The sequence below is a fragment of the Eucalyptus grandis genome, chromosome 7 (genome assembly GCF_016545825.1).
Source record: "Eucalyptus grandis isolate ANBG69807.140 chromosome 7, ASM1654582v1, whole genome shotgun sequence".
In the NCBI taxonomy this organism is placed as follows: domain Eukaryota; kingdom Viridiplantae; phylum Streptophyta; class Magnoliopsida; order Myrtales; family Myrtaceae; genus Eucalyptus; species Eucalyptus grandis.
Genome location: NC_052618.1, coordinates 47813555 through 47833857, shown reverse-complemented (window position 1 = coordinate 47833857; position 20303 = coordinate 47813555). Strand labels below are relative to the sequence as shown.

The 20303-nt window shown below is 41.4% G+C and overlaps 3 protein-coding genes across 9 annotated transcripts; 1 reads left to right on the top strand and 2 right to left on the bottom strand.

Annotated features, from left to right (window-relative positions):
• The first annotated feature begins 2790 nt into the window (after positions 1-2790).
• LOC104453882 (probable 6-phosphogluconolactonase 2) lies at positions 2791-6115 on the top strand. Of its 2 annotated transcripts, none has more exons than XM_010068522.2 (4): positions 2791-2862; positions 3633-3852; positions 3921-4056; positions 4969-6115. In XM_010068522.2, the coding sequence occupies exons 2-4, from the start codon at positions 3677-3679 to the stop codon at positions 5455-5457; spliced, it is 801 nt and encodes a 266-aa protein (XP_010066824.1). In that variant the 5' UTR covers positions 2791-2862; positions 3633-3676; the 3' UTR covers positions 5458-6115. The 2 variants fall into 2 exon arrangements, with proteins under 2 accessions (XP_010066824.1, XP_010066826.1); XM_010068524.2 differs by having other exon boundaries at positions 2801-2862; positions 3629-3852.
• A 369-nt stretch (positions 6116-6484) lies between these two features.
• LOC104453881 (peptidyl-prolyl cis-trans isomerase E) lies at positions 6485-8512 on the bottom strand. Its single transcript, XM_010068520.3, has 3 exons — positions 8389-8512; positions 8034-8297; positions 6485-7011 (listed from the first exon to the last, which is right to left on the bottom strand). The coding sequence occupies exons 1-3, from the start codon at positions 8429-8431 to the stop codon at positions 6797-6799; spliced, it is 522 nt and encodes a 173-aa protein (XP_010066822.2). The 5' UTR covers positions 8432-8512; the 3' UTR covers positions 6485-6796.
• Positions 8513-9489: 977 nt separating this feature from the next.
• On the bottom strand, positions 9490-20199 carry LOC104453880. Of its 6 annotated transcripts, none has more exons than XM_010068515.3 (16): positions 19979-20199; positions 18615-18722; positions 18403-18537; positions 16758-17297; positions 16356-16503; positions 15900-16268; positions 15658-15782; positions 15317-15533; positions 14193-14956; positions 14009-14094; positions 13710-13928; positions 12841-12969; positions 12111-12473; positions 11301-11416; positions 9980-10138; positions 9490-9907 (listed from the first exon to the last, which is right to left on the bottom strand). In XM_010068515.3, the coding sequence occupies exons 1-15, from the start codon at positions 20093-20095 to the stop codon at positions 10005-10007; spliced, it is 3570 nt and encodes a 1189-aa protein (XP_010066817.2). In that variant the 5' UTR covers positions 20096-20199; the 3' UTR covers positions 9490-9907; positions 9980-10004. The 6 variants fall into 6 exon arrangements, with proteins under 6 accessions (XP_010066817.2, XP_010066818.2, XP_039172452.1 ...); XM_010068516.3 differs by having other exon boundaries at positions 9490-9888; XM_039316518.1 differs by having other exon boundaries at positions 9490-10138; positions 16758-16993; positions 17072-17297.
• Between the last annotated feature and the right edge of the window lie 104 nt (positions 20200-20303).

Here is a 20303-nt window from a genome sequence, read left to right as displayed (position 1 = left end):
AAGGAAGAAGTACGTCGAGAGAGCAGAAATTGTTAAGACAATAAGTGGGTTGGCCTCCTACTTATACTTCATATGGTCTTCTTTATCGCAAAATATGCACCAAAAATCGTGAACTTTACAACCGGCATGCAATTAAGTTGTAGACTTTTTAGTTGAATCAAATCTGATCATAAGCCTTTTTGAAAAAGCACAGTCAAACCCCGTCGATTATCGTCTGTCCTCTGATTTCTTATAAGGAATCTGTCCATTACATTTTTTTGGAAAAGATTTCACATTTAATTGAATCAATTGAAACGTTGAGAATCCCATGTTTCACGCTGAATTTTTCTTTCTACTTCATGGCATCTTTTTTTCGTGAACGTCTCAGAGACGCTGCATATTACGCAATCGATAAAGACGTTGAATGTTGACATTAACAGGTGTTATGACCTAACCCCTATTGCCCCCAAAGAAAAAGCAAAACCCTACTAGTTTGTGGTACCAAATTAATGTGAAGATGCATCACTGATAATGACACTGGAAAGAGAATATTTTTCACTTCGACCCAGTGCGATGGATAGTTTATTTACAGGAATAATTCAGGGAAAAAAAGGAGGCACAAAGAATCATCGGCCTTTGGAGGCCTTACACCTAAATTCTCGTTTAGACAAAGTCAGCCGTCAAAAAATTTTCAAGCCGTTAATAATGCATGGCATTAAAATCGACACGTTCCCACTTTTATCGCAATAAAGAAAATTAGTGCTAGACACCAAACACAAAATGGGAAAGTAAGTGCATCGGTCCAAGTTTTCAGCTCTGATAGAACAGCCGACCATTGAGTCCGTTGGTTTATGTGTAATGTCTTAGACATTGGCGATCAAAGTAAAAGAGTTTAAGAAGCTAATTCCAGCTGAAGAATTCTGATCACTAATTAAAATAATGACCGCCAACGCGTTAACACCAGTATTTGTCGGGCTGCTGACCAATAATAAATCGCGTATTAGATTATGTTAAACTGATTAAGAGGGGGCCATGTGCATTGTGAAAGATGTCTAATTGGGTTGATGCTTTAAGAGGAAAGGGAGGTGATGATGCAGTTTACAGCAGCATATTGAGCATTTCGGTGGGCAGTCGATGGGATGAAAATATTTTATTACAGATTAGAATTTTTGCTGCTTCAGGGGCCGCTCCTTTCCTTGGATGGGAAAGAAGATCAGGAGATGAGTTTTTGGTCCTTAGGTGGGGTGAGGTGAAGGAGTATTTTCCTAAAAGGAGTGCTTAAGGCACCAACGTGCTTGTCGGCATCAGCTGATGTCGATTTCCTGTTTGTCTGGCGACGCCTCTGCTTTTTGATGCGCGATTCGTTCCATTTCTTCTTTCTCCATCATACCACGTCTTGTCCGAACCCACCCTCTTCGGTCCAAAATTGAGACTTCGAGCGACCTGATCAATGGACGGGCGTGCTTGGCTCGCCTAAGCCCGGTGAACCTCAAAAGGAAAATGGGTGGGGCTAGGCAACTCATTTCCCTTCTTGTGCCTAGCCCGCCCCCTTTACAAACACCATCTGTCAAATTTTACAGTTTAAGAGGGAATCTGATTAGTATGCCCATCATTGATTATTGGTTCTTGGTTTATTATGGCCTTTTCCTGATGTTGGAAGAATTCTCTTTCCAATTATCTCCGTTTTTAGCGAGATTGACTCTGCGAACTGAGCGCGCGAAGCATCCCTCAACCCTCGTCAATTTTCTTTCAAACTTATTGCTAAATATACTTAAAAAGGTTTCACGAAATAAAGCTCGAGATGTACTTGTGGCGTGCCTTGCTACGTTGAATATACACACCAGCTAATTCGACATATAAAAATGCTCTGCAGCAAAAACGAAAGGGACCACAGAAGTTGATTCTAGGATGTCAGTCTGATTTCTTTGACCAAAAGAATAACCCTAGTGTGATAGACTAAAGCCCAAGATAAGAAAATTTATAACGTAAAAGCGTGTAGATAAGGTAAGCGACAAGACATTTTCTAATTCCGGATCATAACATGCAGCCAAGAACCTGAGGCTAAGCATTGAGCCATTAAATATTCGGTTCTACATCATGCCATGATTGAGCAGCAAGGGGATTTCGGTTCCTTAATTTAAAAGATATGCAGAGGGGTTGGGCGGCACCAGTAGATTGCCTCAAAATTAGCTGGAATCTCAGCCTCAGAGACATTGATAAATAGATAAATGAATTGCGAAATTCCAGGCATCAAAGCCCTCTTCAATGCCGGAGCAACAACCTTGGAATCATGAGTTGTTGCAGGCATCAATGGCGTTTCTGTTTGGAGGAAAGTATGTTGGCAGTTCGGGTCACTGTCCCTCTTTAATATTATACAGACAAACGGGAGAGTACTTAATGGGGACATTGCTTCATCAATGTGACTTGGAAAGACAGGTGTATATGGTACCCAGAAGACTTGTCATTGTAATTTGTAACATGACATGATACATAGTACCTAGTTAACTCAGAGAGAGAGAGAGAGAGCATGTGTTACGCAATCCATCGTGAACCGGATCTAGGCAAGAAACTGTTGATCAAGAGACAAAGTTTAGGATTTGGTCACAAGCAACCGCCGGCATGCACGTGGAAGCTCAGAAAACAAATTCCGCTTTGTCTCTAGCGAGCCTTATTGTATTTGGGCATGTAAAAGCTACGGCGACAATTAAATAAACAAGCGAACCAAAAGTCTTCCACTGTATGCCAAAACAGTATGCCTACCAAGTTGACAGGCCGTTTCTTTGTTACTCATATAAAATCATGTATGTTTATCCATCTTAGTGGGTTGCTTCTTTGTATAACTTCGCCACTTCAACTCCATCTTCTTCCTCTTAATCCTTATACGTGAGTCTCCGTCTGTTTGCCTCTCCTCCTATTCTTCTTCCTCCTCCTACGTTTGACCTCTCGTTGTATTTTTTGCATCGTTTTAATCTGATTTTTAATAGCTTTTCTAGTTTAAAGTCAAGGTAATGTCATGGTAAGGATTGTTCTTGCACAAGTCTTTCTTCCTTCAACATGCTGAGAATCTGACAATGATTATTGTTTTTGTCAGAAAAGCTTGCCAAATTTACTTGATAAACCATTTCAATATTTTCGCAATGCTGTCAATGGTAATGTCAATGTTATTTTATGAGATTCCTGCAGTGATTGGCATCTGAATTTGGTTCTCTGGCCTTGATATTGGTACCTTACAAGGTGACCATACCCAGACATATTAGATAACCATCTGTAAGAAGTTAATGATAATTACATCTTTAGCAAAGTTAGCTCCTTGTCATTTTGTTAGCTGCAAGTGTTTAAGACCCCATTTATTTTGCTTCGTCTAACTTGCAATTCAACTTCTGCCATTACTCATCTCCTATTTTGCCAGTTCTTTTTGCATTATAACTCCACTCCTGCTGCTGTTGTCCTTATTTCTTCTTATTTTTCCATTTATTTTTCTGTTTCAGCTCACTTCTCATTAAGTTACTGTCCCTTCATTAAATTTCAGTTTCCTAAATATTGTTCTCCAATGGTTGTAAGTCTCTTTACCTTTAAAAGAGAGCTTATTGATGCTTTCTTGGATTCTTCTGCTGTGCCTCTCATTTCTGAATCTTGGCTTCATAACTAGACAGCTCTTCCTGATCGGAAATCCCTATCCAATTTGAGCTGCAAAAAAATGGCGCTTTCCTCAGTGATTCACAAAGATACAAGAGAACTGAGAATACACGAGAGTTTGGATGAGCTTAGCACTGATTTAGCAGACTATATTGCTGAATTATCAGAGTCATGTGTTAAGGAGAGAGGCTTCTTCTGTATTGCTTTATCTGGTGGCTCTCTCGTCGGTTTACTGAGGTATTAGCAGCTCTGCATTATTATTTTGTATTCGAAACACATTTCTCTAAATTTTGCTGGCTAAACAGAAAAATTTGTGAAGCACCTTACAACAAGACTGTTGACTGGGCTAGATGGCATTTCTTTTGGGCTGACGAGCGTGTCGTCTCGAAAAACCACCCCGACAGCAATTACAAGTTGGCAAAGGATGGAATTTTGTTCAAGGTACGTCTCTTTTTACAAGTTAGTTTGCTTCCAGCATGTCAAAGATTAAGGTTTGTTACTATAATGTTGTTTAAAGGTTTAGCCATCTAAGCTTCAAGTATGAGTGGGCAGCGCAACGGCATGTGATGTCTCCATGTGGGAGAGAGAACTTAGAGGATTCTAGGTTTTTCCTACAAGTTCTATTATGACCATCCTGTTCATAGTCATCACATGGTTCAAACTTGAACTGGTTCTTTAGATGAGAGTTGGTTAGTGATTCGGCCAGGAACATGCAAAAAGAAGAGCCTCCAGAGGTAATAGATGGTGTTTAGCGTTCTCAAACCTTGAGTGCGTGTTGGGTGATGATTTTACTGTAGGTTCTCTGAAATGGTTGCTTGAGTTTGGGTTCAACTTCCAGAAGTATGAACCTTCTGGAATGGCGTTTGATTCTTGTTTTCTTCAATTCCTATGCTTGTGAATTATGGAACTGTTGCTAGTGCTATTGAGATCTGGATGAAGGCTTTTGAGGATATCCTGGAAACTGAATAAGTTGTGGAAAACGCATCAATCGTTCACATTTGGTTAGTTTTAGCTCACTTTAAAACTGGGATCAAATAGAACAAATAGGACCATACAATCAAATCTGCATATTGCCTTTCCTTTTGAGCTAGAACAAGGTTGAAACTTTGATTTCACGTTTCTGTAAAATATAGACGCAAATAGTTTCTGGATTATAATTCTAACCCCTTTTCACAGTAATAACTTAAATATTCGTTCAAACATACATAAGACATTCCAGGAACCAGATTTGACTTTACGTCTATAGAGAAAAACAGAATTAAACCATCTAATCTAGTCCTTACTATGCTACTAATCCTACTTGGCACTCTCAGTATTCATGCAAATTTCATAGTTATCCGAACTGTTCGGCAGGTGCCAGTTATTCCCAGCCACGTGCATTCAATGAATGACGCAGTGTCCGCCGAAGCGGCCGCAAATGAGTATGAATTCACTATTCGGCAGCTAGTACGGACCCGCGTGATAGACGTATCGGAGATAAGTGACTGTCCCAAATTCGACCTTGTTCTTCTGGGAATGGGACCCCACGGCCATGTGGCCTCGCTGTTCCCTGACCACGATGCCCTCAACGAGAAAGACGAATGGGTTACCTTCCTGACCGACTCGCCGAATCCCCCTCCGGAGAGGATCACATTCACCTTACCGGTGATCAACTCGGCATCCCATGTTGCTCTAGTTGTAACGGGGGAGAACAAAGCGGAGGCTGTTAAGTCGGTAATGAACGGTGCAGGAACCGACTGCCCGTCGCTGCCTGCACAGATGGTAAGGCCGACTTCAGGTAAGTTGGTGTGGTTCCTGGACAGCGCAGCTGCTTCGCAACTCGACGTTTCTTCATCTTCTTAGTAGGGTCGAGATCTTGCAGATAAAGTGGAGCTTTTGATGTGGCAAAGGAAATTTTCAGCAATATCTTCTTCTTTTTTGCCCCCTTTCCTATTGTCAACTGGAAAAAATTACTTTCCTTCGGTTGTATTTCTAATCCTCTTCGTTTAGAGGCAGCATGATCACACCCTTCTAACAGAGTCCTGACCCTCAGCTGAAAGCCCCTTCTGCTGTTCCTTCGGTTGCTCGAGATCCTGGAACTCACCATCGGGCGAAGCCGGATGCCGCAGTTCTCCACTTCTCATGGCAAAACCTCTAATGATCTCTCTTAGACTCTTTGTATTGGGAGATCGATGGATTGAAATTCAAACAGATGAACTCTTTGTATTCTGTATGCTTATGTTATTGTAGTTCAAAGATGGCCACAGGTGACTTTCAGCAACTCTACTGTGGATTGCGCCTGGAAAATAGGAATAGGACTGGAATCTCTACAGAGACATCCGCTAAAATAGGAACAGGAAGTGGAATCCACCAGCTTGTGGTGATTTATCGGCACAACTGGATAAGTAAAACCAAGAGTTCTCGACGGTATAAGTCGTGTTTTTCAGTATGAACCTCTGATTGTTATGGGCAATACATTGACTTTTTGCCGCAGTGACGTGCACTTGGGAAGGCAACTTTACTTCCTTTACTTAGCATCTCATTGCAATCGTACTACCTCATAAGTTCAAACGTATAAATCTGTCGCATGACCCCCTCCGAACTTCGATTAAGAAGGAATTTAGGACTCGTGGTTGGACCCTTTTCTCTATTTCGGTTGCTATGGCAAACTATCATATCCTGATCCCGATTGCTTTATGTATCTAAGAAAAAGAAGAGCCGCCTTTTTCACTCCTATGAACACACTTAGCGATGGACAAAATCATCAAAATTCAAAAGTATGGGAAACAAGATGGTGAGACTTTTCAAGTAGAAGATCACAGTAGGAGAGAGCAATCGTTGTCAAACACGCTGCTCCATATTATTTAAACAGCGCAAAGATAAATCTCACTCATCGAAAAGGGACTCCCATAATAGGCACCGATACAGACTATGTCTTTGCATCATGGAAATCTTTTAATTTAGAGAACAACTGCTTCCTCTCTTATCTCCAACAATATGCATAATTATCCATAAGCCTTTTAGCCCGTAGTATACCCGGTGCAGTCAATATAAATGACAACCTAAGGACCAGTAGTTACAAAATCCAATGCTCAGGTTAGGTAACCCATTGGCAAAATTGATCAGCTATGTTACAATGCCAAATGCTAAAATGTGATGTTACCATATCCGTAAATCCAAACTCACTTTAACACCAGCGACTTCAGCTCTGCTGTTTCAAAGCCTCTGCTTCTTCTGCCATAGCCATCGGGTCATCCTTCTCTGCATCATCTTCCTTTTCCCCTTCACGCTCTTGTGCCATTTTCTTCCTATGCAACTCCTCTGCAGCCTGCATAGCTGCCTTGTTCTCTGCCTGCATACGCTGCATTTCCTCCTCTTGTTGCTGACGCTCAAACCATGTGTCAGCATCCGCCCAAACTGCATTAGGAAAGTCGAATAAAAATCAGTAAAAAAAAATCATGCTTGTGATTTGCTAAAGATAATAGTCACGTGTGAATGCCATATTGAGTTTCTGAGCATAGGAGAGCAGAACAAAATAAGTATCAAATAAATCTTTCTTTCCTTTCCCTGTCATATTCTTCTTAGGGCAGAGTTATCTAGAAATACAGTCAAAAGCACATTGTTACTAAACACGTTAACCTGAAAAATGGGGAAAAAGGTAAAGCCATTTAGGTATCTCTTTTGTCCCTAGATATCCAGTATTCAAGCCAACAAGGCGTTACTTAAGTCAAATAAACAAGTTTGTGAAGCCACACATGCAATGACACAACAGTCCATCCAAACAAGGGTCCAACATAATTCACATAAGTGCAGCACTGCCATAATTTGAATGAAACATAGAAATGAAAAACATCAGCATTCCACAAATAAGTCCAGTCACAATACTCCAGTAGCACATGCCAAGTCAAGATGAGTTTCCTCTTCAACAGGAGACCCCTAATGGGAACCTTGATTTAGCTACACAAATGAACGAGGATGGCCGCCCAGTAAAATGTGTGCTGCTTTTATTACCAGATATCCTTAATACAAGTAACAAAAAAGCAACAACCTATAGTGTTAGCACCTCACGGTGACAACACAGCACTGAAACACTGCCATTTTCATCTGAAATTCGATTTCAGTTTCTCGTGATTCAGTCCATCGGCTGAGATATAGCAAGACATATACACGAATGCCATCTATGCCAACCAAGCAAAAACTCACTGCAGGAGCAAAACTTGAGAAAAGTTAAGCAAAAACTCTAACTTAGCTTATGAACTACTCCCGCAGAATCCTACAACACCAACAAAATTTTTAACACATTTCAATCCGATTCTAACAGCAACCCACATACTAAAGACAATAATCGCCCTCCAGCCTCGACAAGAAAGTTAGGGTTCTAGCCAAGAAAGAAAAGGGGAGAGAGAGCAAAGAGATCGCAAAGAGAGGGGGGGACGTACTAGGCTGAGCGGCCCATCCCTGTTCACCGCCCTTGATCTTCTCGGGGAGGGCGTAATTGACGGTGAGGACGCGGCCGTAGAGCTCGGCGCCGTCCATGTTGTCCATGGCGGCGGCGGCGTCCTCCCTCTCGAGGAAGGTGACGAAGCCGAAGGACCGGTGCTTCTGCGTCGCCTGGTCGAGCGGCGTCTTCACGTCCTTGATGTCGCCGAACGGGATGAAGGCGGCGTGCAGGATCGCCTCGTTCACCTCCTCCGCCAGTCCACCTGCCCAGTCGCCGCATCTCTTGTCTCCGTGATTCAGCTCAGAAGATCAAAGGACGAAGAAGAGGAAGAAGCGAACGCGCGACGAACTTACCGACGTAGAGAGTGTTCTTCTGGACGGGAAAGTTGGCGGCCATTGAAGCCGTCGCTCGAGCTTCGACTCTCAGCCTTTTGCTCTCTCCGTTCGGCGTCGGTTTCGACCGAGCGTGACAGAGGAGGGATGATGGAGGACAGGACTCGACTCTGGAGTAGAGGTGGATCAATGCGCGGCCCGATGCGGGACTGAGTGGGCCTGATTGGGCCTGTGGGTGTAGAGGCCCATGATCAGGCCTACTCGAGAGGGAGGAGGCGGCTTTGAGCGTGAGCCCATGTGGGATTGGGCTCGGCCCAAAGAACTTAGGCTCATTGTGTCACCGGTCGGTTGTTTCTGACCGATCATGCACCCGTGTGGCCTTGGGATTATCAATCCAAGTCATCCTTACACACACGCACGAACACAAGGTCGTATGAGCAAGAAGCAAGTATATTCACTTGTGAACGAACTGAGCTCAATGAGGGAGAATGACCCCTATTTATACAAGTTCGGTTCTTATCCCAACCATTGATCGTCCCTCTAATCCAACAATAATATATATCATCAAGTCAAGTTTACATAGCAAGCCACTCATTGGCTCTAGTCCTTGGAAAAGCCCATGAAGCAAGATCAAGGTCAACATGGCCGCTTGACACGACAGGTTGCACATGGGCTGGCTGAACATTGATCATCGGTCAGCCATTGGTCGTGCACAGGCTTTTGCTTGTATTGCACATGCGCTGATTGTGCATGGTTCGTGGATCATTCGTGAATCGATTAGGGCTGTCCGTGGGCAAAGCCCTTGTGCATGACACAGGCAAATCACGAACAGTCTTGAATCATGCCTTGTCCGTGTCACATTGCGTATCGGTTTCTGATTGAGATATGCTAGCTCCACGAAAATGCATTTAGGTTTCTGACAGTCATTTGTCAGAGTCTAGAGGCGCTCACTGATAACAATGCATTTGACATCGCATAAGATTTTTGATGGGGGATCGGATCTCTTGGACTTAAGAGTGCCGAACGCGCACATGGGACTTGTCTCTGGGATCAAGGGACAGAATGCAGTTTGCGGGAATGATTGAAGCTGCACGATTGCAATTTGCGCGAGCCCTGTGCAGATTTGAGAGACAAAGGGTTAGAGAAAAACTTTATTCATCTGGGGAATCCTCACAGTAGCTCAAAAGCATAGTGGATGTGGCTTGACACGAAAGCTCAAGGGCCCTTGATCACACCCTATACATCATGCTCGACTCATTGCGCCAGGAGCTTGTCAAAGGGAGGCAAATTAACTAGCCAACTGTGCCCTAATCGTATCAGTTTTGCATGTTATTCACAATTACAACACTATGAGTAGCTTTAAAAGTGAATTGCCCAAACTAAAGTTGGGGAAAGAGCACACTCGTTGACCAAATGGCAGCTTGATGTCTTCCAACCGTTAAGTATACATGTTTTTGAGAAACCACCTTCAGAGATTAAGAACAATTCAGATGTCTGGCCAGGAGCATCCCGATTCCTCGACTGCAAAAAATGAGCATGTCTATGGAACCCCATGATAAGTCTCCACGTCAAGTTAATGGAAGATCTGAAATCACTGGCCAAAAGAAAAAACCTGAAAACTTGGGAAGACCCAAATCCTATGGTTGCATCATTTCCCTGTCGATTGCCTTAAACTGAGAATGCCTATAAACCAGCAACTTCCCTCCATCACCAGCAGCTGCAAAGACAGCTGGAGTAGAATCACTGGTAGCAATACAAGAGACGCTGCCACCTGCCACAGAAGACTGATTAGACAGGGAATTACATCGCCCATGGTACCGAGATATGGAATCATAACATAACTGCAGGGCTTCTAAATTCTTAGATTATGGTATGGTAACATTAGTGCAGGGCTTTTTAGGCAACATTCACGATACTCAAATTGTTTAGGCAGCTGCAGTCCACAAGGAAAACTCTATCGTATCAAGTTCTTAGTTTGATGACAATATCCAATTAATTCCTAGATTAAATTCGAACTGGGGTTCTGATCCTTAGAAATTTAAGACAGATATAGGGAAAGGGTACAAAGCCATTCGAATTTCAATGGATGTTTAAGGCCAGCGTGCACTGCCTCCATCACCAATAGTGTCACTCAGCCTGAACAACCAAAGTGGCTGTTCGTGCAATGGCACCAACTCCCACTTTACAAGCACCGCAAGGTTTTCCCTCCTTGTGACGAAATCAGTAGCTACTACAGAGTTTGGGGACGGGGATAATGGCCTGAAAAAGGAACTATGATATTCTTTCATCTTGCTTGCTGCTGTGTCACCCGGGACATATTTCACATGATTACTCACGCTACCTTGTAGTTCTGGACTCTGTTTCCTTTCCCATCAAAACCAAGGAGCTAATTTGGTAAATGAGACTTCCAGATGTTTTTAAGACAAGCCATAATAGGGTCCTTGTTAGTGAATTGCAACAAATAAAATATGCTAGAATTACTGTCAAAATTCATGACTCTTCAAACTCAAAGGAATGAGAAAGTATCATGAGAAGGGGTGAGTATGACCGTTGTGTGTCGTTAGACAAAGAAATGATAATCAATCATGACGAATTAGTAAGTGAATTCATTTACGATGACAAAGAAAAGAAAGAAAGAGAAAAAAGATAGAAAAGAGAATCATTCTACTTCAACAATGCAGGAGAAGCAGATAGTTTCACAGATTATTAACTAACCAATCCAAATGAGGCTAGTGTCACGGTCATGATTCTAAATCATGCGTATCTAGGACACAACACATACACATACATATGGATATGTAGGCAAAGGACCTTAGCACAAGAGAGACTCCCAGGTTTATTGAACTTCACTGAAGCTCAATCGAGAATTCATATGTACAGAGATCTTGATGACTTTCATAAACAAATGCAAAGAACAAAAGCCAAACATATACCTGGGAATTGATGAGGAGTCCCCAGTCTTTTTCCAGTAGATAACTCCCACATGTAAATACATCCTCCATTTGTAGCAATGATCCCTTGACCAGATAATACACCAACTGAAGTGGCCCTGCAAAGGCAATCCTATACATTAAGCATCTGCTATGTGAAATACAGAATCTATGCCTCAAAGATTCGCATAAAATCTAGAATAACATAATAGGCTACTAAACAAGCAGAGTCACACATGACAGCGTCCTAAAAGTTTAGAGTTCTTTGAAACCAAACAGTACAAATGGTTAGCACATGCATCATAGGCTTAAAGAGTTCATATCCACATCCACCCTTCTGTTGACGAGCAAACTACCACCTTCATGACAAAGAAAATCTGAAAAAGCCATTGCCAGAATAAATCCTCCAAATCTTTGTATAGAAGAAACTTTGCAGAGAGCAATAGGATGTTTTTAGTCTATATTCTTGTGTTTTGTTTCTGATAAATTGATATAATTCTGCCTATAACAGTAACTGTGACCCTAAGATAATATACAATAAGCAACATGCCCATCTTCATAAGCATAAAATGGTCCATCTAAAAAGAAACATATCCACCTTCAAACCATTACAACAAGCACAAGGAACCTAACCTGAAAGGGAAGCCAAAAGTCTCAATTAGCAAAAACAATAGGTCTTGATGTCAACATGTTTTATAACACCTAGGGAGTAATTTCATAAGAATCAAGCAAGGTGCTTAGCGATCACTTAAGGCATTCATGAATGCAGGAGAATATAAACTAAAGAAGGCTTTAAACTTCCAAGTTGGGCACCTTTGATCCAACGTATTTCCCAAGATAACCATTTTCTCTGCCAATAGAGCTAGTCTCCATCCTACAACTGAATCTGTTCGGCAGGCATTTGATTGATAGTCATGTTCAGCCTCAGAAACAGCAGCGACTAGAAGCCATAAAGCAATATCTTCCTCTTCTAAATGAAGAAAGTTGCAGTTTACATCATGCCCCAAGGAGTCCTTCATTGTTGCTTCCATAATTACATTGAGATGCTCCTCTAAATTTCTATTACCCGAAATAAAATCTTCCCTTCTCCATCTAAATAAGCCGATTGGAAGGAAGCTACAGATTGAAGGATTGGGATGAGAGAACTTAGACAAGAAAATGCGCTTTGATACATCCCTGAAAGAATCACAAAAAAACTGACGAGTTAATGCAATGAAGAAAATATGCCAACGAAAATTGAGAAGTGCTGGAGGATAACAAAACGACCAAAAGCTGATGTGATAAAGGGAAAGGAGGGATTATGAGTACAACATTCTTGAGGACCCGATTGTAATACTTCTTCTCTTTAAGTTTTTGCCCAAAACTCTTGTATGTCCTTACAAGTATTCCACAGTTTTTCTCATCCTATTCAAACTTTTGTGTCTTCTCACACATTAACTAATGCACAACTATTTCACTAATTCTTAACTCCACTTACAATCATGCAAAAGATTAAAAATGGATGTTTAAGCAGGACCTGGACCTCAGAAATATAGCAACGTACCACAGACTAAATTCCCCAAGGCCATTATGTCCAACGATTAAGTATGCATGTCTCGGGATTTTCTTCAACTCCACAATGCAAGGAGAATCGCAATCACTGGTTGGTATATCAAATTCTTCTGTTTCAGCACTGTAAAAGCATTTTTCAGATATAAATAGGCATTATTTTGCAGTATTAAGCATACACTTAAAGACCAAGTAATGCAGTACATAAGTTCAAGGTTCCAGATATAACGCCGGCATAAAGAAAAGGTAGGGGGAAGAGCAATCAAATGCTTTTCCATATCCCCATGTGGCATGTACCCATAATTTCCCCACTTCCACTAATCTCAGAATGTCAAGTCTGCATGGAGAATGCCACAAGATACCTCTCTAGTTCATAAAGACAAGGAGCTTGGAAATTTACATAACTTTTATTTTCACAATTAGGTTACTGTGTATCTTGCTAGGACAGCACCGAAATATATATATAGATTAAAATGCCTACACTGTATTGGTATTAGCAGGTACCATTGCCAAGTATAGAAGTATGGGTAGCAAACAAGATTCACTATAGCCGGTTATATTGTGACACATTATAAGTCTAATTATTCCTAGACCAAGACAGACTGCCCTGACTGTGCATGGACATTTTATATTAAATGAGGTTACGCACTAATGTAGAAATCATCTTCTTGGTAGAAACTCTGGAAGGGCTTCACTTCAGAGATGAAACTAACTCCACAGCTATTTATTACAGCATTTAATATACTGCCAAGAATTTACACCTCTGCAGAAGACATGTTACAAGCAATAGTCCAGTGGTTTTCTTTGCAGCAAGTACAACAACAGCAAGAACTAGCTTCAATTAAAGCAGGTATTAGTAATAACCTCCAGGCAGAATTCATGGCCCACAGATGCAGTCTCCCACTCCCTCCAACAGCAACCAGATAGTCAGGTTCGCAGACCAATATTGAGTGTACCCTGTCAATAGCTTTCAGATTTGCCATGAGAGTTACATAACCCATGTTTGCTTGAACAATCCTTATGGCATTCTCATCAAATGAGACCAATGCACATGTTGAGCATGAACATGAAATTCTTCTTTCCCTGCAAGCATTAATGTCATAAATAATGTCTTTCTCATGACCTTCAAACATTACTTGTCCAAATATGAAAGTAAATTATACCTGCAACATGGTGCTTCCACACAGCCAAGAAAAACGAGGCCTTTTCCATGCGGTGTGAACTGTAAGTAAGATCTTTCTGGCGCAATCTAGTGAAAGAGAAGCACATACCAAACAATACACTAATCATATGCAGCTCACAATAACCAAAAAAGATGTGCCAGAAGTCTTACAAAAAGAAACTTACCTGACCACCATATATCTTTTGTGGGATCGGGAAGGTAACTGGCGTATGACCAAGAAACGAAGGGCATCCTGCCCCTGCATGTTCAGTGGGTACCTTGTAAAGAAACAAGGTTTTCACTTTATCCTCTTCAAGGCCAGAGAGAATACAAATATATATCTCATTTTCATGTGTACTCAACCACACTGCCACAATTGGAAGAGGATGAATATAGCAACCAACAAGCTGACATATGCTTTGCTGCTCATTATTGAGCTGCACATTCCCAGATGATTTTAACTGTGGAACAGCCGGATCTTTCTTAGCAGTATCTCTCACGCTATCAAGCATAACTGTGGATGGTAAAGAGTTTCTGGGTTTCTCGTCAATTGAGGGTTGAGATGAAGGGAAGCTCAAGATATTCTTCTTGACTGATGCACAGGCAAACGCTTGAACTTGTGAACCAGGGGTATCCTCATTTCTATTATACTTAACATTTGTAGTAGGCATCTCTATAGGCAAATCATCAGAATGTCCAATCGTCAGGACTTTAGCAATATCACTACCACCTGGTTCATCATTTATATCTTGGCAAAGGATGGCTCCAGCGGCAGTACATCTTTCAGCAATGCAATCATTTCTGAAAATCCTGCACGCAGTGCCTTCTGATGGTGGGCATTGAGACTTGCCAGTCAAAAGTGTTTTAGACTCAATCATGGCACAGTCATTGTCTGCAAGACCTGCTTTGGCATCAGCTTCATGGTTAGTCCTACTGCAATCATATGCATCTGCACGCAAAAAAAAAAAAAACACATGGATGATTAAGCTTGTGCCCTTAAAAAGAAGTCTGTTAGATTTATGAAGTTGGACATTCTGCTCCTTGTTCCAACTCCTTGATATCAACGAAAATCCCACACTGACATAAAACTTATCCCTAAGAATAAATGATCTTCCTACATTTTCTGGCAAAAATGATGAAGGCTTTTCAAAGCTCACTGTCAGAGGAATGGTAAATAAAACTTCTTTTTTTACATAAGTTAGAAATTAGGTTCATCATAATTTGCGGTCTGTTTCTACTGCCTGCTTGTCACACCATTATAGGCATGCCAAATGAATGATCTTCAAGCAAGAACAGAAAATGAAAGCACCTGAAATACAATCAGATGTAGTTATGAGGCCCTCTTCAAATGAAAATGAGTCTGTGCTCATATTAGCCCATTCGGATGGAAGGTCCGGAGATCCATAGTGAAAAACATTCCCAGAATCAACACGATCTCCTTGAATTTTTTCACTGGAGAGAGCATGCATTTCATCAAGACAAACAATACTATTTGTGCCACTCATATTGATATCATTAGGTTTATCCTGCAAAAAAAAAAAAAAACAAGCTTTCGATCTGTGAATGAAGTATGTGAGCACATAGTAGCCTCATAGTGAGCCAATAAAGAAAATTTAGCAAGTAATTCAAATTGCCACCACATTGATCTACCTTAAAGCTGTCAGGAGCTGCTGCATTGCTATTCTTAGAACTTCTGATGATAGAAGCTGAATCTGCAGCTAGGACTAGCATGTTCTCTTCCCTTTCTACTCGTGCATTTTCATAGTTTGCTAGATCTGCAACACAAAAGAGAAAATTATCATTCAGTACAAATTACACAAAGCATGCAACCAATCTGTGAATTGTGTAAAATGTATGTTAGTCTAGCAGTGATAACTGGTGTTTCCCCGTACCAGTAAATGATCCATTAACAAACGAACCAGCATTTTTATCCTCAAACTCCACAGCACCTAAAAGATGTCCTGGATCACTAACACCTTGCTTTGCTTTACTCTTCTTTCTTGAGAACTTGAGCAGAGGGAGTGCTTGTGGAAGCAGAACTGTCATCATAGACTTGGCTACATCTTGACCAACAGAATCAAGATCACTATTTTCAGAGCTAAAATTCAAAGGGTCCTTGTCCATCTCCCCTCTGGAATGTGATTCAGAAGCCAATTCATCAAAATCAGACTTGTGGTTTGCAGCTACCACGCCTTCTGAATTGAGAGCTGTTTTGCCGAGACTAGCCAACTCACAATCATGCGATTTATCTCCGTTGTCTACTGCAAGTCATAAATTGAGGGAAATTAGCCAACACATTATGACGTGATATGACTTCCTTCTATAATATTAACCCAGATTAGGTATACCTTGCAAACTATCATAAGTATCAAGTGCACAAAGAGGCATGTCGCTGCCATTGACACCAGCGTCATTCACAGATGCAGGTTCTTCAATGTTGTGCATTACCACAGAGTAGCTGAACCCAGGGGCTGCACCATTTTCTAACCTATCAAGCTGTGAGGCATTAAGAATGTTTCTCCATCCAATGCGCAAAGTAGAAAACCTCATTTTTAGCTTACACAAGAAAAAAGCTTTTCCAGAAATTCTGACGATGAAAAGGAAGCTAATATAGATATTCCCACCTCTGTATGGGAGTTATTAGTAACATGATAAGGTCCAGGGGAAGTACTCAATATCATAGCTAAGACATTAACAAGAACAGGACTCTCAAAACTGTCAGGTGATTTCCATGAAAACAAGGGACTTACGGATTCTTCTGCTGTGGATACACATTGGATTAGGCCAGTAGATTTGTGATCTTCGGGGCATTCAAGGTTCTTTTCATCTGCATCTTCAACCTTATCATACTCGGTCACAATGTTTGAGTTCATTTGCTTCGACAATATTCCAGGAGATCCGCAAATGATTTTATCTCCACCTGAAGCTGAGTAAATGGATGAGCCAACACTGTTACACTTCCACTGACTTCCCTGACCTGGTCCTCCTGGATTCAAGTCCTTAGCATTCTCCAGAACTGATGTTTGCAGTCTTTTACAGAGAACTTCAGAGCTGGAGCTCGTACCTGTGTTTTCCAGTCTCTTACTTCTCTTTCTCGTAGTTCGTGGCTCAACCAAACATGCCAGTAAATCAGGATATGAGCGTGAATCAGGGCATCTAAGTTCTTGCTCTGTTAGGGAAGGGCCACTGCAGAAGCTGGAGATTAGCAGATTCGGTTCTGCAATTCCATCTACATTGGCCACTAGCTCCCTAAGCAATCGTTGGACCAATGGATCCTTAAAGCCAAAGAACTGCATACCATATAAATAGATGAGAATTTATGTTCAGCAGCAAGAGTAATTGCTTAATCATGCTGCATATTCAAATCAGAGATGAGTGAAGAAAAGTAAAGCCTTTGCATTCCTTTGCACCAATACCAAAAAGATATTACTGAAGCAATCACTCTAAAAAATTATATGAAACAAAAGACGCATCAAAAGACCTTTGTGGAAAAGCTCACTGTAGATTTCTTAAATATTTCAGGAGCTCTAGCTAATGCTTCTGTGATACTAAAGATCATTTTGACTAGCGAACATTGTTGTGGAAAGAGATTCGGTCAAAGAATCAATACCCAAGAGCTACATGACATGCTCTCTGGGAGGAAAACAAGTTCAAAATGCACGTACAGGAGAATATGACATATTTGGATCAAGTTTGCTAACATATTGCAATCTAGTCATTTGAAATACTTCCAGATGAAACAACAGCAGTGGGTACCTATTTTATCAAAACTTCAAAGATGACACCCATGCCTTATCAACTGGTAGCAAAAGATAACAGCACCAGCAATATCAATTTGGGGATTAATGTAAGAGGTCTCAGCATCAAACGTGTATTCGATGCATTTCCTGAGGAATATAGTGATTACAGCATCTGGATCCTATCTAATTCATATTCTATGAAGCCCAACCCATCACACTAAAATGCCAAGCTCATAGAATTATAGTAGGCATGTCATAAGAATGTCAAAAGATGAGAAAACAAGATGATGAGGCCAACACACGACTAATTGCAATGCAGACTGTTCCTTGGTGATTTTCAATCCTGCCAATTCATTAGTCAAGTGCGTTTTATTCCTTTATTGATTTTGAAGTTGAGTCTAAATGAAACCAAAAAACTCTTGAAACCTATTGATCAAGGTCAGTGCCTTGTACTCAGACCAAGAGGGGGAGGAAGGGCAAGGGGGATGGAGTGAGAAAGCTTCCATTTAATTAACTGTGATTTTCTGAACTCACCTCTACATCAAATTAAGAAAATGAAGATCTCTCAATGACTAAAAGTGAGAGCACAAACTGGAAAGCAACACATTACTAAACATGTGAAATTCTGAAGTTTAATACTGAAGTACCAGTATACCTCAGTGCCATCTATCTTGCAAGAAAATCTCTTTCCATGCCATATCTTCATACGGGGGAAACCTTTCTTTTGAAACCTATCCCAGGCAATGTTCGGGGTTTGCCCAGAGCATGAATGTCCTTCCGCAGCAGTAACCTGGATAAGAGTGAAGTCAATTAGATTGATTTCTGAAGCAAGACCTCAACAAAATTACCAAGTATATAGCCACACACCATAAACAAGGGCCCTTTAGAACCTTCACAAACTTCTATCTTACATCTGCTCCCACCATGAGCTCGGACAGCTTGATATCCAATCGGATAAGGGTATCGGTCTTTTCCCTACAAAAAGGGAGGGAAGTTGATGATGAGATCTACTTAATATAGATTTAGATTTACCTAGGATGATAGACATAACATGCGATGCACGTAATATTGCTATGCATAGAGTTAGAGCCAACGACTGTGCCCATCCTTCTCTAATGCTTTGGAGTTAGAAGGAAAGTCAATTTTCAATTTCTGTGGCATAGTTACAAATAAGGGTACTTAAGAGTTGTACCAAGAAATACTAAGGGCCCCCTATGAGATGCTTTTGGATGATGAAACGAGTATAACAAATGTTAGTATGGTGTATGAGTAAGTTGTAATGTGCACATACTCAAAGCCCACATCACGTGGAAACCTCAAGCAGTCTGCTGGAGGGCAAGGTACACATGGTTTCCGCTAAATATGGTCTGACTTCTAAAAAGAAGCTCTGGATGAATAATCATGTTTTCATGCTAAAGGTTCCCTTGTAAGGAAAGTAAGTGAAGACGAAAGTTCCAGTTAGCAGCATATGTGATGCTAGCTCTAGGCATGGGTTCTTATTGATGCGCTTTAAAGTTGATCCTTATCTTGCACAATCTCAATGAAGCAGGCAGGGATTTAATGAAACTCTCGATGTAAAAGTTAAAATCAAACAGATTCTTCCAACAGTAAATTGCTAAGCATGAAAATGAGTACAGCTTCTGTAGAACTTGTTTTCTTTGTCAAAATTATAATATGTACTCGACAGCTGCTACTATACGGAATCTGTTCTAGCTCCCATCGCTCTCACTTTTTATACCATCTTCGCATTAATTGAGTCATTCTCCCCCTCCCCACCCCATCGCGGCATACAATGCCACATGAAATTCACAGAAAACATAGACATCACGGTCAATTGGACTCTGCTTCTCTTCCGGAGCTGAATTCTCTCAACACCCTGCACGGTGCCCACAACTCCATCCTGACTATAGCCCCCATCTACATCATTAGCCGACAGCTTAGCCAATCTAGCCCCCGTCTCTAATATGCAAGTTCCACGTCACATCAAACCCGAAACAGCTCGCTAAACCATCGCATCATCCAAAATTCAAGTCATCGGTGCACACGGAAGCAACCTATCCCAAGCAACCACAAGCCCGTCGCAATCCGAGACGAGAAGCGACTGCAAATCAGGCGTGCTTATTGAAATCGATACGGAAGCACTGACGATGCTTGATCGAGAGAGCACGCAAAAGAAAAAACGAAAAAAAAAAAAAAAAAAAAAAAACAAAAGGATCCGAGTGGGAACGAACCCTAGAGCAGCTCCAGTACTTCTTATCCCAGGGTCCTTTGTACAAGCGCCCGATCGAGATTATCTCCAGACCGTCCGCCTTCGCCACTTCGTCTTCCTCCTGCTTCGATTTCGCCATTGACGTCGCCGACCTCAGGTTGAAGGACGAAAAAAAAAAGAAAAGAGAAACAGAAGAAGAAGCAAGAGAAATAGCGATTAGAGAGAGGCAGTGGAGACTGGAGAGGGACGATATGGCGGGAAAGAGAAATGGCAGGGAACAGGATCACCTGTAGCGCACGTATGCATCTAAATAAACAAAAGCACTCGTGGAGTGCCGATGACCGTCC

Excerpts from the sequence above, each read along its gene's own strand:
- LOC104453881 (XM_010068520.3), bottom strand. The coding sequence starts at position 8,431 with ATGGCCGCCAACTTTCCCGTCCAGAAGAACACTCTCTACGTCG. Across the intron at positions 8,298-8,388 it reads GAAGAACACTCTCTACGTCG|GTGGACTGGCGGAGGAGGTG; the intron begins GTAAGTTCGTCG and ends GCGACTGGGCAG. Across the intron at positions 7,012-8,033 it reads GGGATGGGCCGCTCAGCCTA|TTTGGGCGGATGCTGACACA; the intron begins GTACGTCCCCCC and ends TTCCTAATGCAG.
- LOC104453880 (XM_010068514.3), bottom strand. The coding sequence starts at position 20,095 with ATGGCGAAATCGAAGCAGGAGGAAGACGAAGTGGCGAAGGCGGACGGT. Across the intron at positions 18,723-19,978 it reads AGTACTGGAGCTGCTCTAGG|GGAAAAGACCGATACCCTTA; the intron begins GTTCGTTCCCAC and ends CCCTTTTTGTAG. Across the intron at positions 10,139-11,300 it reads GACTCCTCATCAATTCCCAG|GTGGCAGCGTCTCTTGTATT; the intron begins GTATATGTTTGG and ends CTTCTGTGGCAG.
- LOC104453882 (XM_010068522.2), top strand. The coding sequence starts at position 3,677 with ATGGCGCTTTCCTCAGTGATTCACAAAGATACAAGAGAACTGAGAATA. Across the intron at positions 3,853-3,920 it reads TCTCTCGTCGGTTTACTGAG|AAAAATTTGTGAAGCACCTT; the intron begins GTATTAGCAGCT and ends CTGGCTAAACAG. Across the intron at positions 4,057-4,968 it reads AGGATGGAATTTTGTTCAAG|GTGCCAGTTATTCCCAGCCA; the intron begins GTACGTCTCTTT and ends ACTGTTCGGCAG.